The sequence below is a fragment of the Schistocerca piceifrons genome, chromosome X (assembly GCF_021461385.2).
Source record: "Schistocerca piceifrons isolate TAMUIC-IGC-003096 chromosome X, iqSchPice1.1, whole genome shotgun sequence".
In the NCBI taxonomy this organism is placed as follows: domain Eukaryota; kingdom Metazoa; phylum Arthropoda; class Insecta; order Orthoptera; family Acrididae; genus Schistocerca; species Schistocerca piceifrons.
In genome coordinates this window covers 439,412,356-439,432,592 of record NC_060149.1, presented here as the reverse complement: position 1 = coordinate 439,432,592, position 20,237 = coordinate 439,412,356, and the positions used below count along the sequence as shown (strand labels likewise).

Sequence of the window (20,237 nt, the reverse complement as noted above, 5' to 3'; positions counted from 1 at the left end):
GTAGAGTGTTGTATTAAGAAACTCAGGAAGTGTAAAGAATGAATCATCATCTTCAGAATGGGGAAAAATCACTAGAAGTGTACCACATGGATTGATCTTGGGTCGTATGGCTCGTCTGTCATATCTAAGAATCAGAAATAATTCAGTTTGCTGACAGTGCAAGTACTATAATCGAGCCTAATTGAGTAACTTCAGCATTTGAAAATGTAAATCATATTTTCTTGTAAAGTAACAACTGGCTCACTGCAAATGGACTGTAACTGAATTTGGATTTTCAATAAATGCAATTAAGTGCTGCGCAAGACCTGATCACATTATTGAAAATAATTTACAAGGGTAAATTAATAAGTGAAACAAAATTTTCTAAATTCTTGGGCATTTAGAACATGCAGTGCAACTCTCATATTATGGATCTAAAACACATAAGTTCTGGATTACAAATTTTGGAGATGAAAATGTAAAATAATTGACTTGAAAATTTCATTCACTTGAGGTACTATGACATCTTTTCTGGGATAGCTGGTCATTAAGATACAAAATTGTTTGGGGCACAGAAGCGTGTAATAAGAGTTGTATGTGGTGTTCACCCTAGAACCTTCCGTGCACTGCTCTTTAAACAGTTGAGCATGCTGACATTATGAAGTTTAAAACTTCTTGGCAGATTAAAACTGTGTGCCTGACCGAGACTCGAACTTGGGACCTTTGCCTTTCGCGGGCAAGTGCTCTACCATCTGAGCTACCGAAGCACGACTCACGCCCGGTACTCACAGCTTTATTTCTGCCAGTATCTCATCTCCTACCTTCCAAACTTTACAGAAACTCTCCTGCGAACCTGGTTCTGCGAGGTTCGCAGGAGAGCTTCTGTAAAGTTTGGAAGGTAGGAGACGAGATGCTGGCAGATATAAAGCTGTGAGTACCGGGCGTGAGTCGTGCTTCGGTAGCTCAGATGGTAGAGCACTTGCCCGCGAAAGGCAAAGGTCCCGAGTTCGAGTCTCGGTCGGGCACACAGTTTTAATCTGCCAGGAAGTTTCATATCAGCGCACACTCCGCTGCAGAGTGAAAATCTCATTCTGGATTATGAAGTTTATCAACTATCATCACAGATTTTTGCATGTGCATGTATTTAATCATTGTATGTATATAAATATATAGTACTTTAGTGAAGTGTGTTGGATCTGGTAGTAATTGGAAAGTACTGTTGCCTGCAATGATAATGTACGTGGTCATTAATCAAGCCATGTAACAGTATTAGGGACGAATTTCAGTAGTATTCACAAACTGAACTGTGATTCTTCCCATGTAGAAACATGTTGATGGTACATCTCCACTGTTTATAAATTGTATTTCAGGATCAAACAGAAAAATAACCAAAATTTATTTGTTAAATAGTGAATTATCAATAATACATGCTGGAAACATCATGTGAATAGACAGCTCATTGTTATATTTTCTGTTGAGAAAATGTGCTATAAGTTCACAATTATGATCCATGGAGTATTAGAATAACTTAACTAATTTACCTATGGATGGTCCATATGCAGACATCAGTGTCATTGCTGAAAATCCCGATTGTATACGCAGTATGCAAGTTTTCAAATACCACTCAATAATTTCAGAAAGATACTAGAGTATGTTCTGATGACACTTGAATGAGATTAACCAATGCACTGTACATTTAAGAATGATTATGATTCCTTTAAACAGTTAATCATCCATGTGTGGCCAGCATGCATTATTGATCATTCATTATTTAACAAATAAATTATGATTATTTTTCTATTTGATCATGAAATACTATTTATGAACAGCAGAGATATACTGTCAACGTGTTTCTTCATGGGAAGCAGCACAATTAAGTTTGTGTACAATACTGAAATGACCATACACATTAGCATTGCAGGAAAAAGTAATTTCCAATTACTGCCAGATTGAACACACATCTGTAAATTATTACTTAGTTCATATAACAGCAAAATTTATTGGACTTGCAGAAGTGTTACAAAATTCTGCATAACTCATTTCACATCTCTATCCAGCATTGTCTTGGTACAGACCCTGACCCAAACTCAAACTGACTGACAACAAATATCTGCTTTGGTGGTAATACCTCAATGCAAATTTCTAGCAGCAGCATGTTGCATTAAATGTTCAAATACTGTGCTAAATGGGATAAAGATATGCTCACAAATGGCAAACATGCATCTGAATGGCTTGACAGGGATCTGAACTGCTGTTTCCCCAAGTCCAGTGTCTTACCATTTCACTACAGTTTTCAAATAAGATTATTAATTACTTAATTAATGTGTTGTACTTTCCATTCTTGTCATGTGCACTGTAGTGTTTTTGTCACTTCAATTCAATTTTTGACTTGTTGATTACCCCCCCCCCCCCTCCCCCCCCCCCGAACTCAGATTTTGTATATTTGTTAATTAGACCTGTCTATAAAGATATTATCAGTGGTGGTTGTGTAGCAATTTGCTACCCTAGTTTTTGAGGATACAGGTGGAATTTGTTTTTAATAAGTAGGTAATTACGTCAAAGTAGTTTGTGAATAGATTAAAACTTTCTGTGGGTGCTTGGTATACACTTGCTGTTATAAAGTATGTGTTAATGTCTATATTCTTACATGTATGATAATTTCTGATGAATGTAGGAATTCCTTTCTCTACTTATGCTCTAGAGAAGTGAGATGCTAATCTAATTTCTGTAACATTTTGCATTCCCAAACCATAATGTTCAGAGAGGCAGATCAGTTGAAGCAGAAAATAGTAAATCAGTGAGAAAAATGATGGCTTGAACTGACTTTCAAGCAGGTGTGCCTGATGATGCCTTCTAGTCAACTGTGCCACACCTCCTTTTAATCACTTAGGAGAAGTGAATCAGTTTCAATGCCCTATTAATAAGTTACAGTTTGTCGGTGCATGATTCCCTGTTCCTTCAAGAGAATTCACAAAAGTGAAGCTGATATCATCTTTTATCTGTGTTAGATATTTGTGATATGAATATTAAAATTTCTTGAAGAGTCTAGTCATCATTCTAAACAAGTAGTGAAGAAATTTTAATATCATAAATGAGACACATTTTCCTCTTTTGTTGTTTCATCCTGCACAGTGGCGTTTTGCCCGTGTTTTAACAGTGTATATTGGACCATAGCCCATATTTACAGTTCTGCAATCTTTGTATTTGTCTGTGATTGGTCATGTAAAAATGGAAGAGTGTGAGTGCAGTTTTAACTGAGTTTTCACCTTATGTATATTTTTTTAAGTTTTATAATTTTTTTCAGTTTTATAAATTTTGAATACATTTATTTTATTTTAGCAGACAGTTGAGTGCTCTACAAACAACATGTCTGTGTGCAAGTGTACAATCACTGACCCCCTCCCCCCACACACACACATACATATTCATTTCTCAAATATATTATTTTCAGATTACTTATTACTTACATGTTTTCCTTTGTTTTATGAAACATCCCATAAATCCTCATTCTTTCTTTTTTCAAGGAGTTACCAGTCCTTCAGGAAGAGTTAAGCAATATTTACAATAAACAGCTCAGTAATGTTGTTTTGCCTACAAGAAATCTTCTGTTTATTGGTGGGGAGCTGAAAACTTGGGATGGAAAATGAGAACTGTCACAACAAAGGTAATCTTAATGTTTTTGATGTTAATATGGGTAAGCCTGTCAACTAAGTAAAAAGTTCTCAAAGACTATTTTTATACTTTAAATTATCTAGTAGAAATTTGCTTTTTAAGAATGTGGTCTTTTAGTTGTGATGGTTTTATCAGATCTTTTGCCCATCTGCACTATGCTGTAGAGTCAGTGTAGAAGACATTCAGTAGCATAACACGTCTTTATATATGATAACTAATTTGCGCACTTTCTCTCCATAGTGTGTGAACATAGATAGGGATTGTGTGTGTGTGTGTGTGTGTGTGTGTGTGTGTGGGGGGGGGGGGGGGAGAGAGGGGGGGGGGCAGTTGGATTATATTTGTTCAGAAATGGCGATAACACAGGCCAAAGAAAAAATTTTTTTGAAAAACTTTTTTTTACTTTGATAGCTGATCTTTATAGATTTTTATGAGCCAAATCCAAATCTAGCCTTAGTTTTTTTGTATCACCCATACTTTCTGAGCTATATGCTTTTTATTATATACTATAAAAATCTTATCGTATATGGTAAATGGGGAAATTAATCAATGCTTTAGTACAAAATAAGCATGGTTTGTATTTACTGTAAGCTACTTAAAACAGTGATATGTGTTTATAGAGGTTTCACTTGTCAGCTGGAATTGGTTTGTATTTTCTTTCTCTTTTTTCTTTGATGCTTCTTGCATAGCTTTTTCTACAATGAGTCGCTTGCTGAACTTCTTGGTGAAGTGACCAACAGTAGTCCCCTATCATGTTGGTGTTCCAGTGACCTTGGTAGCATTTTTCCATCACTTTAATGTCGTGGTGAAAATGCTCTCCTTGCTCCTCTCTAACATCTCCCATATTGTCCAGGAAGTAATCAAGGCGACTGTTCAAAAAGTGAACTTTCAAGCTTATTAAACATCCTAAAGTTTCAAACTTCTTTAATATTGTAGCTGTAATAGAAACATATTCTGGGTCTTTTTCATGTCCTAAGAACTTTGTAATGACTTGCTTGAATGATAAACTTGCTTTTTTCTCATTTAAGGTCATTGTGGATTCAAAGTTAACATAAAGCATCAATTTTCTAATGTCAGGTCTGACAAAGATGCCTTCTTTTAGTTTAGTTTCTGAAAGGTGAGGAAGCTTTTTGCAGAGATACTTAAAACATGGTCCATCTTTAGGCAAAGCCTTTACAAACTGTTTCATTAGACCTAACTTTATATGTAGAGGTGATAGGAGTACGTTTTTTGGATCTACAAGGTTTTTGTGTAGAATATTCTTCTCACCAGGTTTTAAATAGTCCATCACAGGCCAGTTTTTTCTGCACCAGTGTTGATCCCTAGCCCTACTGCCTCATTCACACAAGAAACATTGAAATTTGGTAAAGCCACCTTGCTAACCAAGGAGCATGCATGTTACTTTTAGATTGCCACATATCATCCATGAGCGGAATAGCCTAATTTATTTAGCACTATTTCTAGGCTTTCGTAGCTTTATTTCATTTGTACAGAATATCCAACAGGTATAGATGCTTACATGTTACCATTGTGTAATAAAATAGCTTTTGAACTAGTGCCGCGCGGGATTAGCCGAGCGGTCCAAGGTGCTGCAGTTACGGACTGTGCGGCTGGTCATGGAGGAGGTTCGAGTCCTCTCTCGGGCATAGGTGTGTGTGTTTGTCCTTAGGATAATTTAGGTTATGTAGTGTGTAAGCTTAGGGACTGATGACCTTAGCAGTTAAGTCCCATAAGATTTCACACACATTTGAACATTTATTTTAAACTAGTTTTGGATGAATCAATAAACAGCCTCCAGTCTTCCTTTTTGTATTCAGTACCAAACTCATTCATCAGACCAGGAATGTCTGAGCAGTACACTAAATCACCTTCTTGTTGAAAAAACTTGGAAAATTGCTGTTCTCTCTTTCTATACATGTATATGCTGGTTACAACTGCCAATAAATTCTTTTCTTTTAATCTAGAGCCAAGCAATTCAGCTTCTTCTTTCGTTAAGCCCAGATCCCTAACCAAATCGTTAAGCTCGGTCTGAGTAAACAATTTGGGCTCTAGAGTTTCTGTATTACAATGGAATTCATCAACATCTGGTTCATCAAAATCACATTGTACATCAGAAAATACTTCTGTTGGAATAGAATTTAAATCATTTGGTGGTTCAGGAACCAGCAAATCTACACCATGCCCTACTGATCAGATGGCAGACGGAAGGTTAGGGTAGCTCATTACCTTCTTATTTTTCGAATTATGACCAGTAATATCAACACTGTAAAAGTAGCAGTCATTGGAATGATTTCTTGTCTCCCTCCATATCATAGGAACAGCAAACCTAAAGGCTTTTTTTCTCCTTTTTGGACCATTTTCTCAAATCTTCAACACACACATAACATACCTTATGCGGTGCCAAAGATTTATCTTGATCACCAAGTTTAGATCCAAAGTGTGATAGATAAGCCTTTTTCACAAAGTCTGTAATGTTTCTTTGGTGTTTTTTAATCACAAATTCACCACAAATATGACAAAAACTGTCAGCAGATTTTTTACAACTATGATTATACATTGTACTGAGCACATGTACAGGAAATGGGAATGTGAAGTTATGTCGACAGTAAACAAAAAACCATCTGTTAACACAAAAATAGAATCGACCTTTTTTTGCCAGCAAATGTTTTTCAGCAGTGCTACCAATGTCATCTACATTTATTACACCTCCTTTTTAAATTATTTTAAGTGTATAAAAGCTTTTAAATTTAAAAAAATGCTTAATTTAATAAATTTAACTGTAAAATGTGAAGAAATGGTGGGTGATACAGTTTGTTAAGTATCATATTTGGATTTCCCACCCTAAAAAACATAAGAATAAGGTATTTTCAGCAAAAAAGTTTTTCCATCGTTGGCCTGTGTAATCAAAAGAGCCAGAGGAGCATCATAATATGCCAAGCTTCCAAAAATATTCTGAACTGTCTTTGCGTGGAGGAAAGCAACCAACTTTCACAGAACATAGTTGTCATCAAGCAAATTAAGAAGTGCATTGTATCTTTTGGTCTCCAGTACCCACCTAAACACGTTGCTGTTAGCATAGTCTCTCTCTCTCTCTCTCTCTCTCTCTCTCTCTCTCTCTCTCTCTGGCTAATCAGACAGGAAGTCAGAAAAGTAGGTTATGGGAATTTATTTTAGGTATAGGGAAGTATACTGGATGTTATACTAGTAAAACATACTGGTAAATTAAGATTATAGTTACACAGTATGGGCAATAAGTCAACAGATACCTACACAAACAGCAAAACATATTTCAGATATGAGGAAGGTAAATGAAAATAAAAACTCAGATGGAAAGAAACAGCTGTTATAGAGAATACAAGAGTTCCAAACAACCGATAATAGGAAAATAATAATTTTGTTTACTTCAGCAGATTCTATTTGGAAATATCTGTGAGAAGATGTGAGAGTATAGTGAAAATTTGGTTAGGGTAACATGTGAAAATAGAGATAGTATCAAGAAGACAGAACAGAAGTTTATGTTGGATAGACACATTATTTCATCAGTTAAGATAGCAGATGGCAAATAAACCAACAACAGAGACAAAATTGTACAAAGCGGTAAAATATTTCTTTAACTCTTTGAGTATTTTGAAAGACGAATCAGAAACACACATAGTTACTAATGGAAATGAAGACTTTCCAAAAAGTAATCCCAGAAGAGGAACTTGTACGAAGCCAGTCAGTGTATGAAGAAAGGAGAGGCATCAGGAGATGGTGTTTTGATAGAAATTGTTGGATCTGGGGCAAAAGTAATGCAAAAGGGACTTGCAATATTATTTACTAAATGTGTACAGAGTAAACCAATTTCTCCACTGTGGAACGATGGTGTAGTTTTTCTATTTTAACAAGAAAGGAGAAGTATAAGACGAAAGAAACTAGAGTCCTGTCAATCCTCTCTCTGTAATATGAAAGATGTTCACTAATGTTATCCCCAGCCCACAGAAAAAAATTGCAGGATTTCAGTTGGGAATATCCACTGCCATAGGTGAGTGGTCAGCATGGCAGACTATCATGGGAGGGGCCCAGATTCAAATCCTGGCCAGATCAGATATTTTCTCCGCTCAGATGGTGGATGTTGTCTTGTCTTGTCTTGTCTTGTCTTGTCTTGTCTTCATCATCATTTCATCCTCATCAACATGCAAGTCACTGAAGTCGTGTCAACTGAAAGGACTTGCACCCAGTGGGAGGCCACAGTCTCACACACATTTAATTTCATTTCATTTCATTTATGTTGGAAAAGGAACAAGCTAGCTTTAAAACTGTATATGACACAACAGAACATTTTAAATCAGGAACAAAATTATAGAATGGAGCAATGAGTTTGAATTACCAGAAGAAGACCTCATCTTTGACATAGCATGGATGGTAGGGAAGCCAAGGTATGGGAACATCTCCCAAATTCACATGGTATATACACTAAGAACGTGTTATACAAGAAATCCATGACAAAAGACTTCATGGTTTAAATAGCTTGATAATAGAAAAGTTTCAGAGAAGTGATAAATATAATGAGAAAGGCAAATGATGAACAAGAAAAGAGAGCTACATTTGTATCTACCTTCAATTCATCAGTCTTGCCCAAACTTGTAAATGCTGGCTTCTTTCACCTAAATGACACATGCTCCTAATCCATTTGGCTAAAAACTTATCGTTATTTAATGTAAGGACCGTGTATCATGTGAAAAACATGAAGAAATGATTATGAAATCGGAATACCTTATTAACTGTCGTACATTTATGTAAACTTTTGCAGAAATCGTGAAGTTGATATCCAAGATTTCTGTTATTTATATTAAAACCATATAGCAGAACCAGTAAGTCCCACAAACAACACAGTAACCATTGTAGCATCACCATCTTATGAAAAGATGGGGTAAAATAAAATGTGTGGAGTATTAAATGGATTCTGGGTACATATGGAATATTTCGTATTTGGACTGGAAGATTCAAAAGGGTCTGTGTAACATTATATACAGCTCCCCTGCCCATTCCACCTTTGTATGTTGAACTATTAAGAACCACCTGTTGTCAGAGGATCTGTATCTCCTGAACATGGAGCAGAGCAGACACTTTGCAGTATGACAAAGTCATTCTCTGCCATTGGCATTTCTTTGTTTCCTTATACCCTCAAACCCATTGCTTTGTGAAAGTGGTGAAGTTTTAAGGGTCCTGTGGCTATTTCCTGATCTAGTTATATTTGCTGGACATAGAAGCACCACATATTAATCTACGCAGATTGCTATTCAGCAACATAAACTCTACAATGTATCACCAATTATCTTTGTTTGAACATAGAGACAACATCCAAGAATATATGGATCATATCAATAGCAACAACAACAACAACATGATCTGCCACACTGCCAATAAATCCATGACAAAATCTTACAGACAGCTCAGAAGATAGTATGAAACTTGATAGAGTGACAAGTTCCACTCTGCAGTCTAGGACAGAGGGTCTGTTCTGCAAGGGTTCAAGAACAGCCAATTATGAAGGCTAAAACCTGATTGTATTGTTGTGAGCATTTTAATTGAACCAAAGTGTCACCAGTTGTTGCTGTGAGGAGGTCCAAACATCGTAAACCATTTAAAAAAATCAAAGACCATGAGGTAGAAAATCAGAAACATGTCAGTTGAGAAGCTGAAGGTGTTCTGTTAATACTGTTATAAAGAATGGGATCTTCCAGGCCAGATACCTGTGGAGAATTTTGCTCAATCACTATCATCAAGGCTCCAGCTTTGTCACCCCCAACCAAACACTGAGAGAAGCAGTCAGGACTTCTGCAGATGCAAACACTTAAGTTCACCACTACACTTTCTCAGTGTGGCAACTGAATTCGGTAATATGTGCAACATGTAACACGCTGTCAGGTGTGAAAAATCTACTGTTGTGTGTTACAGTACTGCTCCAGAAATGCTTAAGACATTTTCCCTGATCATAATGCTATATATGAAATAGGACAGTTTCTCAACTCATGCAAAGACTGTTTAAATGTCCGCCCCTGTTTTAAATTATAAAGATTTGAACATGTTTTTGGTACTCATTTCAAATGATAACCATATGTAATCCTGAAGGTACTGTAGTGGACTAGGTTTGATTGAGAGAAGTCTACTGTAATTCCCTTACTGCCTTTAAAATGATTCAACAGATGCACCCACTGGAGGAAATAATATGGACAATCAAATAGATTCTTCTTCTTCTATGAATTCAAAAGAAGGAATTAGCATTCTGCTGCGTAAGAGTGCATGTTGGAACGTGTACCAATGACGAAGTTGGTGGAACATTCAAGGACGCTTGTTAAGGACATATTGTGGATAATGAGCTGTTCATTTGCACTGATGCAGCGTCGAGTCTGAAGGTTGTGTTCCGATGGTCAGAAGACTGGTTGGAAGTGATGAACAATAAGCTTCCAACCATGACATTCATACATATGGTCACAGAGGTAGCTTGAACTGGCACTAATGTGCCTCCATGTAGGACATCGTCCTCTGTCCATGGCTTTCTGCTGCAGCAGTAGCACCCAGTATAAGGGTGTAGGCTTCCTTGTCAGTGTCAGTTTGGATAAAATTCTTTTGGGCAATAGTGTGCATCACTTTGAAAATAAATACAAATATTACAACCAACATATTTTGACCATCTTTGCAGTGATCCTCTTCTGAACCACTACACTGTTGGTTCTAGGTATGGCCTTCCCTGTATACCATTCTATTTAGGTTGTAATATGACAACTGACTTCACTACACTGGAACGTCATTTGACAGTTCAGTGTCAAGATTCCTGTGAAGTGGGTGTTGTATGGAAGGCTATTGCCTGCCTACAATACTAGATGTTTGATGTAAGCAACAAATGTTGATGCTGTACAGCAGTTCCCTTGTGGGTGGTTGTTTATGCTGGCAATGCTGGATTTTAATAAGCTGTTGGCTGATGTATACACATCGTCCATTGGACAAAAGCCTCTGGTTGATAAAGGAAAAAAATGTCCAGCAGTTGCACATATCTTTATTTTTTTTTTTTTTATATGGAATTAAATGAACATAATAAAGTAAAATATCTAGCTTAGCTTCTTCAAACAGGCTGTACCTCCACACTCTTGGATTTCTTGGCACAACAGAGAGCTCTTGAAGGCAACAAAGCTATCCTGAAAGTAAGCAATAAGACGCCATGCAGTGGACACAGTACTGCATGTGGCATTGTGTAAAACCAAAAAGTATGTCAGGAAGTGCTGTGTTTGGCTGTTGATTACGTAAGGACACTGAGAAGGGAAAGTTAACTATCCGAACAAAGGGAAATTACTCATAGCGAACTTTACAACAATATGTCAAAGAAGACAATAAAGTAAGTTGACACTACATGAAAGAGTGGCTTTTTTCTGCCTTCCTCTGGTTCATTGTGTAGTAGTGAGCTAAGTAATATGGAAGGCAGACTAACTCATTACTAAAGGAGACCCACAGTCCATAACTGAATGCCTGGTGTTACCTTTTCTGAGTACTTTTTTTAACAGGGAAGGTTACATTCTTCTCACTATAAATTAAAACTCTAAAAGTTATGCTCACATTTTCTTACATTCGAACATGTTAAGAAATATTTGATAAATGTATGAGATGGACACATTGCAGCAGTCTGGGCCTCCAGGGATAGAATACCATCTCTCCCCCTCTCATAGGGCTTAGGAGCCACAGAGTATTTAAGCAGGAAGCTGAATTCGAGTGAGACCTTGTTGGATTTTCTGTCAACTAGTAATTTAACAAAAGTACCGAATTGTATTTCCCTGTGGTTCTGGTACTTTGTGAAAGATATAATTGTAACCTATATTCCCATTTGCTGCTTTTACTACTGCTACTGCTACTACTACTACTACTACTACTACTACTACTACTACTAGTAGTAGTAGTAGTAGTAGTAGTAGTCAATGGCTAGTTTTGAAAAAAAAATTTAATTTCATTGTGCATGTAGTAGTGGCAGTATTACTACTACTACTACTACTACTACTACTAGTAGTAGTAGTAGTAGTAGTAGTAGTAGTAGTACTGCCACTACTACATGCACACTGAAATTAAAAATTGTTTACTAGTAGTAGTAGTAGTAGTAGTAGTAGTAGTACTGCCACTGCCACTACTACATGCACAATGAAATTAAAAATTGTTTTCAAAACTAGCCATTGAAATTTGGCTTTGCCCATCATTTTTTGAATACCTAATTTCTAAGATTTTGCCTTTTTTCATATCTGGAACCTTTTTTCTTTTCAGGTAGCTGTTTCTCAAGCAGACTGACATTTCCTGATCTTCGGTTGGTTTCTTTGACAAAGAGAAATTCTGTGTTGTATCATATTCAACTATCCACCAACTATCAATTTGAATGAGTTTTTAAATTCCACTTGCAGTCAGAGGTACAAAATTCTATCTCTGATAGTTCTCTTGTGTGACAGGTTAAACAGAATTTAGTTTCTGTACAATTCAATCTACATTTTGTTTATTTATGTTCATTTGAGTACATACCTGTAGCTACTTTTACACCAGTCCTTCAACAGTTGCCCTTCATTGTTGTTGCCAATAGGTTCAGCAGTGTGTTATCACCATTACTCTATTCTAATCCCAGTTTTGTCTGACCAGGTAGATTAATAGCAGACTGCAGTTATCAGTTGTCATTACAGTACCAATGACATGTTTGTAACATTACATTTTAAGATATAGGTATTACTCTATTGGCAAATATTTATTTCCAATAATATTGTAGTAAACTTTAATTTTATTGCTTTTGTTGGGCAATACAATATTGTTCTTTAATGGTATAGTTTGTTGATGTTCTTTTTCAATATATGTGCAATTGATATAATTTGTCTTTGGTGCTTTTTCTCATTGCCAGATACTTATAGGGAGTTAGAAGTGAAAGCATTGTAATTCTATCTCACATTTTAGTATTGTTGTTGTAGATCATCACAGGAGCCTGTTGGAAAAAAAAATATTTAGTATTCTTTAAATTTAGTGGTTCATGTTCCTAGCTGTTCAATCAAACAGCTTTATGCAAATTGTCTGGGCTTCATTCTTTGGTACAATTATATTAGATGTGTGACTATTGAACTCTAATGATTGTTGCTCTGTTTGGAAGGCTCATCATCTGCTTCCGTTGTCATGTGTATTTGTATGTAAAAGTTTTCTCTTTTGTTTTTAAAGATGCTGTGCATGAAACAATCTGAACTTTCATGGCCTAAGTGTGTTGTGTAATAAGCAGGTGCAAAATTTCTCATAAGGCTACATGGTTTTCTTCTATTGGTATTTTGTAAGGTACACATGGGAATAATAGCTATTGTGTATAACATTTTTAGTTTTATCTAAGTATTTGTATGACATGGACTGATCTTTTCAGTGTGTAAACTGAAAGATGAAATTTTGCATAAAATGAATAATTGAAGTAACATAGACCACATATGTTTGTGGATCTCTGTATCAGGTAAACTGACATGGTTTCAGAGCAGATTATCCTCAAATGTCTTTTTTTTGTAGTGTGTTACGTCAAAACATTGTGCTTTCTGTCTGTTACACCATTTGCTGTTTTGACCTAGTATTCTCATAGTCAGGTATCAATCACAGCATTTATTGGCAGAGATGAACATATAATTTAAAGTTCAAAATAGTATAATTATCATAAAAATCTCAATTTTCATACAATATATTGCAAGAAGGCATGAAGCACTGCAAGAAGGCATGAAGCACATGGTGTACTGATAAACACATCATTCCATTTTTCTTAGTTGTAGATATGATGATATTGATAATCTGCATATTTTGGCAAAAACTGTAGCTTCATTAAATTAAATAATTGCATCCCTTTCTTTACATCCATATGGTATTTATAACTGACTGGCAGCTACACAAGCTGATTGCATAATTTGGAATTTTTAGTTGGGAAAGTACAATGTTAGTATGGTTTCTTTTAGGTTTGTATTCTCACTGTTTCTTAAGTGAAGGTGGTTGGAATAAAAATTATTCTTTTCGTGCTGTATTAGAATATTCTTGTTCAATAAACCAGAATTATATATAAATATAATAGAGGGAAACATTCCATGTGGGAAAAATATATCTGAAAACAAAGATGATGTAACTTACCAAACGAAAGCGTTGGTATGTCGATATACACACAAGCAAACACAAACACACACACACAAAATTCAATTTTGTGTGTGTGTTTGTGCCTGTTTGTGTGTGTATCGACATACCAACGCTTTCGTTTGGTAAGTTACATCATCTTTGTTTTTAGAATTATATATAATGTGCTCATAAGCTGACCACTGTAGAAGAAAACTGCAGTAACTGCAAGTATGTTTAATAGTACTGTGCCAGCTATCTTTGTGTATGGTCATGAAATATGGAATATAAAATTGGCGACATTCATTAAAATGACACACAGCAGCAACTTGTGGAACTGAAATATGTGGCACACCTGTTCTAGGTTCGTAGATATGGTGATAATTTCTAATTATTTGATTACAGTTGTAAGTTCTGTGCAAACAGGTGGTCCATCTGTGATAGCAAAACCATTCCATGTGTGATGCATATAATTGTACTAGTACACAGTTTAACTTATGGAACCATATATTTATGTTATTAAGTAAATATCCTTATGCTTTGGTTGTAAAGCTGTATATATTTAATTCTTTTCTAGTCATTTTGAAAAACAGAGTTTTTGGAAGTGTGTTGGCTTCAGTGTGTATAACAACAGGTATTCATCTTGAAGTTTTGCAGAGATTTTCACTGAAGTCCATCAAAGCAGAGTTAGTACAATCAAATATCTTCGCTAAGTGCAAATGGTGCTAGAAGAGAAGTTAACTACTGAACAAAGTTACTTAACCCCAGTGACTTACACGTCATGATAGTGTAAAATTTAACTGTGTAATATCATTTTATTGATGTGGTGTCTTTTGTATGTGTTATGGAGAGGGTTATGGGAAAATACATCATAAATATCTTCATGTGGTAGTAATCTCTGTGGGGCAGTGTTCTGATAGAATTTTGTCAGTAACATCACAGATGACTGTAGTTGTGATTATTGACTGCTACTTTAATTTTCATGTGATAACAAGCAGTAAGAGTATTCTGTCAGTTACGTTCACATCACATTATATTTGTACTTGAGACTACTGATAATGTACCTTAAACAAATAAGTACTTTGGATTAAGTACAGTTAAGTAGTGACTGGTATATGAGTGTTGCCACAGGTGCTTTTCTTCCCATTCTGATAAGGTTTTGTTTTGTGGTGGTACTTCGTATTTAATCATGAAATGTGGCACAGAAACATTACAGTTACATTTATTCAGTAATATGCATCTGTCACTATCATTTCCAAAACTCAGTAGTACACCTAGTAACACATGTGCCCACCTAGCCCTTTCGCAACAATTATAGGCAGTATGAAAACTGTGTAATGGGCAGTCACTACTTAAGACATTTTACTGTTAGGCTTTATGTAATTAATTAGTAGGAATAACAAAATTAATTAATTCATTCCATTAGAAAGCTTTTTGTCCTAAATTTAGTTTTAAAGTATTGAATTTCAAAGTTATTTGAAGTGTCCAGAAACAGTCTGTGATGGCGATATATGTAATGGCATAATTTGTGAAAGAATGAGGACTCTTTTTGGTGCATATTTGGATTAAAGTAGCAAGTGAAATGTGATATGTAGTAAATATATTTCGTCAAACTGGCATACAATATGTTGTTTGATTTTTCTTGTTGCATTGATTAGCCAAATATTCTAATTGAAATTGTCATAGTAGTTGTTACTTAAGTTATTTTAGAAATTTGCGTGTTTACATATTTAAAGTATTTATGTTCAGCTGTAGCTGGTACCAAAATCTGGAGAGAACAAATGCATATGAACATACAGAGGCAGTTTAATTTAACAGACGGCTAGCAGTAAACAAAATAAATGACACGTTTTAAGGTCATAAGAGTCATTTCGATGTAACAATGCAAAATAAAACTGTTTAGTTATGGAAAGAGGAAAATGTGTGACAGTTTTTTTAGTATCCTGCACAGTCAATAAGCCTATCAGATTTGGAAAAATGAGCACATGTTTTATTTGCTTATTCTGTCCATTTTGTATATAATTTCTTTTGAGTGATAAGGAGCTAATGAAATAAATTGGTAGGCATTTCTTCAGTATATTTGTCCACTGTGTGTGTACTCATCAAATGACTGCATAATGTGAGCCACAATTTTCACCCATCATTGCATTACATTTCACTCTATTTTGTGAATGTTTTCAGATGTCATTCTGTTGTACCAGTTTCTCATATAGAATTATTTTATTTATTTTTGTTGACTTTTTTAAGTGTCTGAGCTGTGAACTTGTACCTGTGATGTACACATTACAAGTGTTAAAACTTGCATGGAAATTTGCACATGTAGTGGAAAAATGTTGTAAAATGCCTTGTACAGGTCATTTTTCTTGTTGAAAATGAGAAAATTAGTTATTTGTAGTAGATGTGGTTAATTTTCATTTGACATCACACCAAATATTAATCATCTCATTAGTTTTGGTACTCAGAAACTGTAATTCTTCATAGTAATATCAGTTATTCACATATTTTTTGTGCAAATTCCATTACTTTCTGTTAAAGACTTAAATATTGTTCCCTACTTGCCAGTAAACAGCATCAAGTACTTACAGTTCTCCAGTTGCAAGAATGGCTTTTGTTCATTCTATCAGCTGAAACAATACATTGTATGTAATCACATCTCTGGTAATATAGAAAGTAATGTTTGTCACGTTAAAATGCATGTCAATTTTGCTGTCCAGTCACCTGTGCAGAGAACAAGGAATAATGAAAGTGTTTAACTTCCAGACCAGGAAGTGTATCTCACCTTTTAATACAGTAAGATGTAATAGCTCAGGCTATACATGTAAGACCTTTGAATGTAAAAGAAAGATATTTTTGTATAAGACAGTTTTTTATTCTGTACCAAATTGAATAAAATGTTGAAGTAACACTGTATGGGTGTTTGTAACCCGTCAGTAAAGACTCAATGGAATGTTAGTTTTGTATTTACTGAACACATTAGTGCCTTTAGATGATGATAATATTTTCTGGCTTTTAAACAAAACTGCTACTACTAGAGCTAAATGGAGAAGAACTGTGACTGACAAAATGACACACATTGAGCTCTAATTCTATTTCTCTCTCTATCCCACTCCTCTCCTCCATTACAGCAGAAATCCTTAATTCAGTTCTCCTGAGTGCATTGTTATACTGTTTTCATTAAGAGTTGTATTAGCAATATAACCTGTGTCCTTTTTACTGTCATTTCATATTTAAGTTGTCGTTGGTAAAAATTTTATAACAAAACCAGGAAAAAAAAAATTCTTGGAACATGCAACACAGCTTTAGTATGTGGAAAAGAATACAGTGCATTTATTTCTTAAGATGGTTTAAACTTAGTTTGTGCAGTATAATTCCCTTTTTGTTAATAATAATTTGAATGGAAAGTCAGAGCATACATTCTGTGTTTGTTATGCGCATTGGCCAAAAATGTGGTCATTCAAAACATACAAGGGATTATTCTTCTGCCACAGTATGTGTGATGCACTTTATAGTGATTTGCAGATAAATATGTAAATCCTGCCTACTGTAATCAAATAGAGAAGTTATGACTTTAAAAACAGTTCATTGATTCTTATGTGCACTCAGAAAGTGCAGCCCCATTCACTTAAAATTGGGTACATTATTGAGAGTAATTTCGAAAAAAAAAAAAAAAGGCTTCGGTTTATTGACAAAAGGGCACTACATCAAATAGGGATTTTTGAGCAAGAATTAAGGGGTGATCCCAGTATACAGCCTCTGTGTGGAGGAGAAGAACTGACAGCTACTAACAGGAGAACTGTGAATGGTTTCAGCCATGATGTGTGAAATTTAGTAAGGCTACTGGTGCACCATAAGCATCAGAAAAAATGAGTCTTCTGCCATAGAGTGGGGTAGAGCAAATGCACGCAGGAAGCGGCCATTCTTTCTATGATCAGAACACTGAGAGAGAACTCTCAGCTTGAATGACTTGACAGAAAAACCTGGAGTCATGTCACATACCTTGTATGAATCTTTGTGTGGGAAGAACCACACTGGTTGGAGTTGACACTCTTCTCTGAACTTAGACAAAAAGGATAATAAGGAAATAAAAGTGACAAGTGCATACCATGTTTCAGAATAAAACAGCCATATTTTAATCATCATTTGTTGTTGGAATGAAGAAACTAATATGAAAAGTTGGCATGTGGAAGTAAATAGAGGCAAGTGATAGAGTGCAGTAACCTGAACCAGCTAACAAAGTACACACTTATTAGTAAGTGAACAGAAAAGCATTTCTAAAAAAACAGACAAAGACAAATCCATTAGTGTGTCTGCGACAGTTAAATCCACACTGTCATCACCAAAATGTAAGTGTGAAACAGAAAGCAGAACAACTAAGAAACTGATTACAAATCTTTTTGAACATTTAACCTCAGTTGTAGCCGACTACGTGTCAGTGGATACTAAGGTCTGTGAATTGTGTCTGAAGGAACCATTGTGCCTATCAACCAGTACCCATGTTCAATTTGACAGGAGGATGAAATAAAATAATTTCTATTATTGCACCCTTACATCCTTGACTGTCACTGATGGTTTACATTCCAGTGACTATTTCCTAGTTTAGATCCTTTGACTAGATAAACCACTCCTCGACAAGAAGCCACCACGATGCAGGATCAGCAGAGCTAATGGATTATTGTACTGTCAGTTGGCCAATTTTGAACATCCAGAACTGGATGGCTCATATAACAAGCACGATCCACCAAGCCACTGATGACATCCTAAATGCCTATGGCCACTTTGGGGGCAGCCTTCGCCATGGTGGAACTAGGATTTTCATTATGCAAGCCAAGTCTGGCCTGCAGCTTTGTGATAATCCAAATACTGATGAACTCCAGAGAACTGTATAGTTCTCAGGGTCATGAGCAAATGAATAATTAAAGAAAACAAACAAGAGATCAGTGGAGAAGTTCTAGGACTCAGTCAACCAGTTCACTTGCTCAGGACAAGTATGAGAAGCCATTAAGAAGATATGTGGCAAACCAAGTTGTGCCAGATGTTCATCACTCTGGTGGTTTAAGTTCGCATGCCCGATGGCACTGGCCTGGAACTCGCCTCTACATTGTCAGAAGAGTGTCTTCTATGAGAAGTGTGGAGTGCTTGGGGCAAGCAAATAGCAGCAGTTGCCTCTGGGAATTACTCTTTTGTAACATTGCCTCTGGCATGACCGCACTTTGCTTGTAGCAAGGTGAATGAATTTTAATAAATTTTTCTAATTTTCAACCCCTTACTATTCTGTGCCCTAACAGTATTGACAGAGGTGTAGATAGAGCTGTGAGAGAGTTGGAGATCAATGTCCAAGAAGGTGGCATGTTGGAGTGAGGAGGGCCAAGTGAAGTGGACGGGAGAGGAAGTGTAGAGGTTGTGAAGAAATGAGGATATGGTATTCTGGCCCTGAGTCCAGATCATTAAGATATAGTTAGGGAACCTCAACCAGGCAAAGGGTTTGGGGTTTTGCAAGGCTAGGAAGGTTTCTCTAGACGGCCCATAAAAAGGTTGGCAGAGGAGGTTGCCATGTGGGTGTCCATGGTTGTACCGACAATTTGTTTTTATACCTTCCCCTCAAAGGAGAATTAGTTGTGTGTCAGGATATAGTTGGTAAGGTGTATGAGGAATCAGAGAGTGGGTGTAGATTCTGAAGGACACAGGGAGAGTTGATGTCTCACAGCAGTAAGGCAATGGGCATGAGGGATGTTAGTGTATAGTGAGGTGATTTTAACAGTGATGAGCAGGGATCCAGGAGGTAAAGGGGTGGGGATGGTGGAGACTCAGTGAAGGAAGTGGTTGGTATCTATGATTCAGAGGCTAGGTTTTGGGCAATCAGCTGGAGGTGTTGGTCAATAAAAGCAGAAATCTTTTCAGTAGGAGGACAATAACGAGCTACAGTGGGGTGTCCAGCATTCTTGGGGTTATGGATTTTGGTGAGCATGTAGAATGTGGGTGTGTAGGGTGTTGTTGGAGTGAGGAAGTAGATGGTCTCAGGAGAGAGATCTTGGGATGGGTCTAAGTATTTCAGTATCAACTGGAGGTTATGCTGGACTTCTGGGATAGGATCACTATGGCAGAGCTTGTATGTGGAGGAGTCAGACAGCTAGTGGAACTGGTAGAAGCCTTCTGTCAGGTAGTCACTGCAATACATCACTGTTGTGGAGCTTTTGTCTGCAGACAGAATGATTAGGTAAGGATCTGTTTTGAGGTTGTGTATGGCTCATTTCTCCTGCTGAAAGGTGGTTGTTCATAGGAAGGGACCTGGGGGAAGGATGATGAGACCAAGTTGGAGCTAACGAAGTCCTGGAAGGTGACCAGGGGATTCTTAGGTGGGACGGAAGGTGGTTTATGGTTGGATCATATTATGAAGTGGGAGAAACAAGATTCAATATTGGGATTAGGTTGGAGGGACTGGTGGAAAAAAAGTGTTTCCACTGTGAGGA

General features: G+C 36.3%; 1 protein-coding gene across 1 annotated transcript in view; it reads left to right on the top strand.

Moving 5' to 3' along the window:
* Nucleotides 1-16,712, top strand: part of LOC124721823 (protein FAM91A1) — a 163,912-nt gene extending 147,200 nt beyond the window's left edge. The window contains exons 13-14 of the mRNA XM_047246944.1: nucleotides 3,504-3,643; nucleotides 11,935-16,712. Coding sequence (XP_047102900.1) covers nucleotides 3,504-3,626 — 123 coding nt within the window. The 3' untranslated portion in view covers nucleotides 3,627-3,643; nucleotides 11,935-16,712. The remainder of the gene's footprint in view (nucleotides 1-3,503; nucleotides 3,644-11,934) is intronic.
* Nucleotides 16,713-20,237: the final 3,525 nt, after the last annotated feature.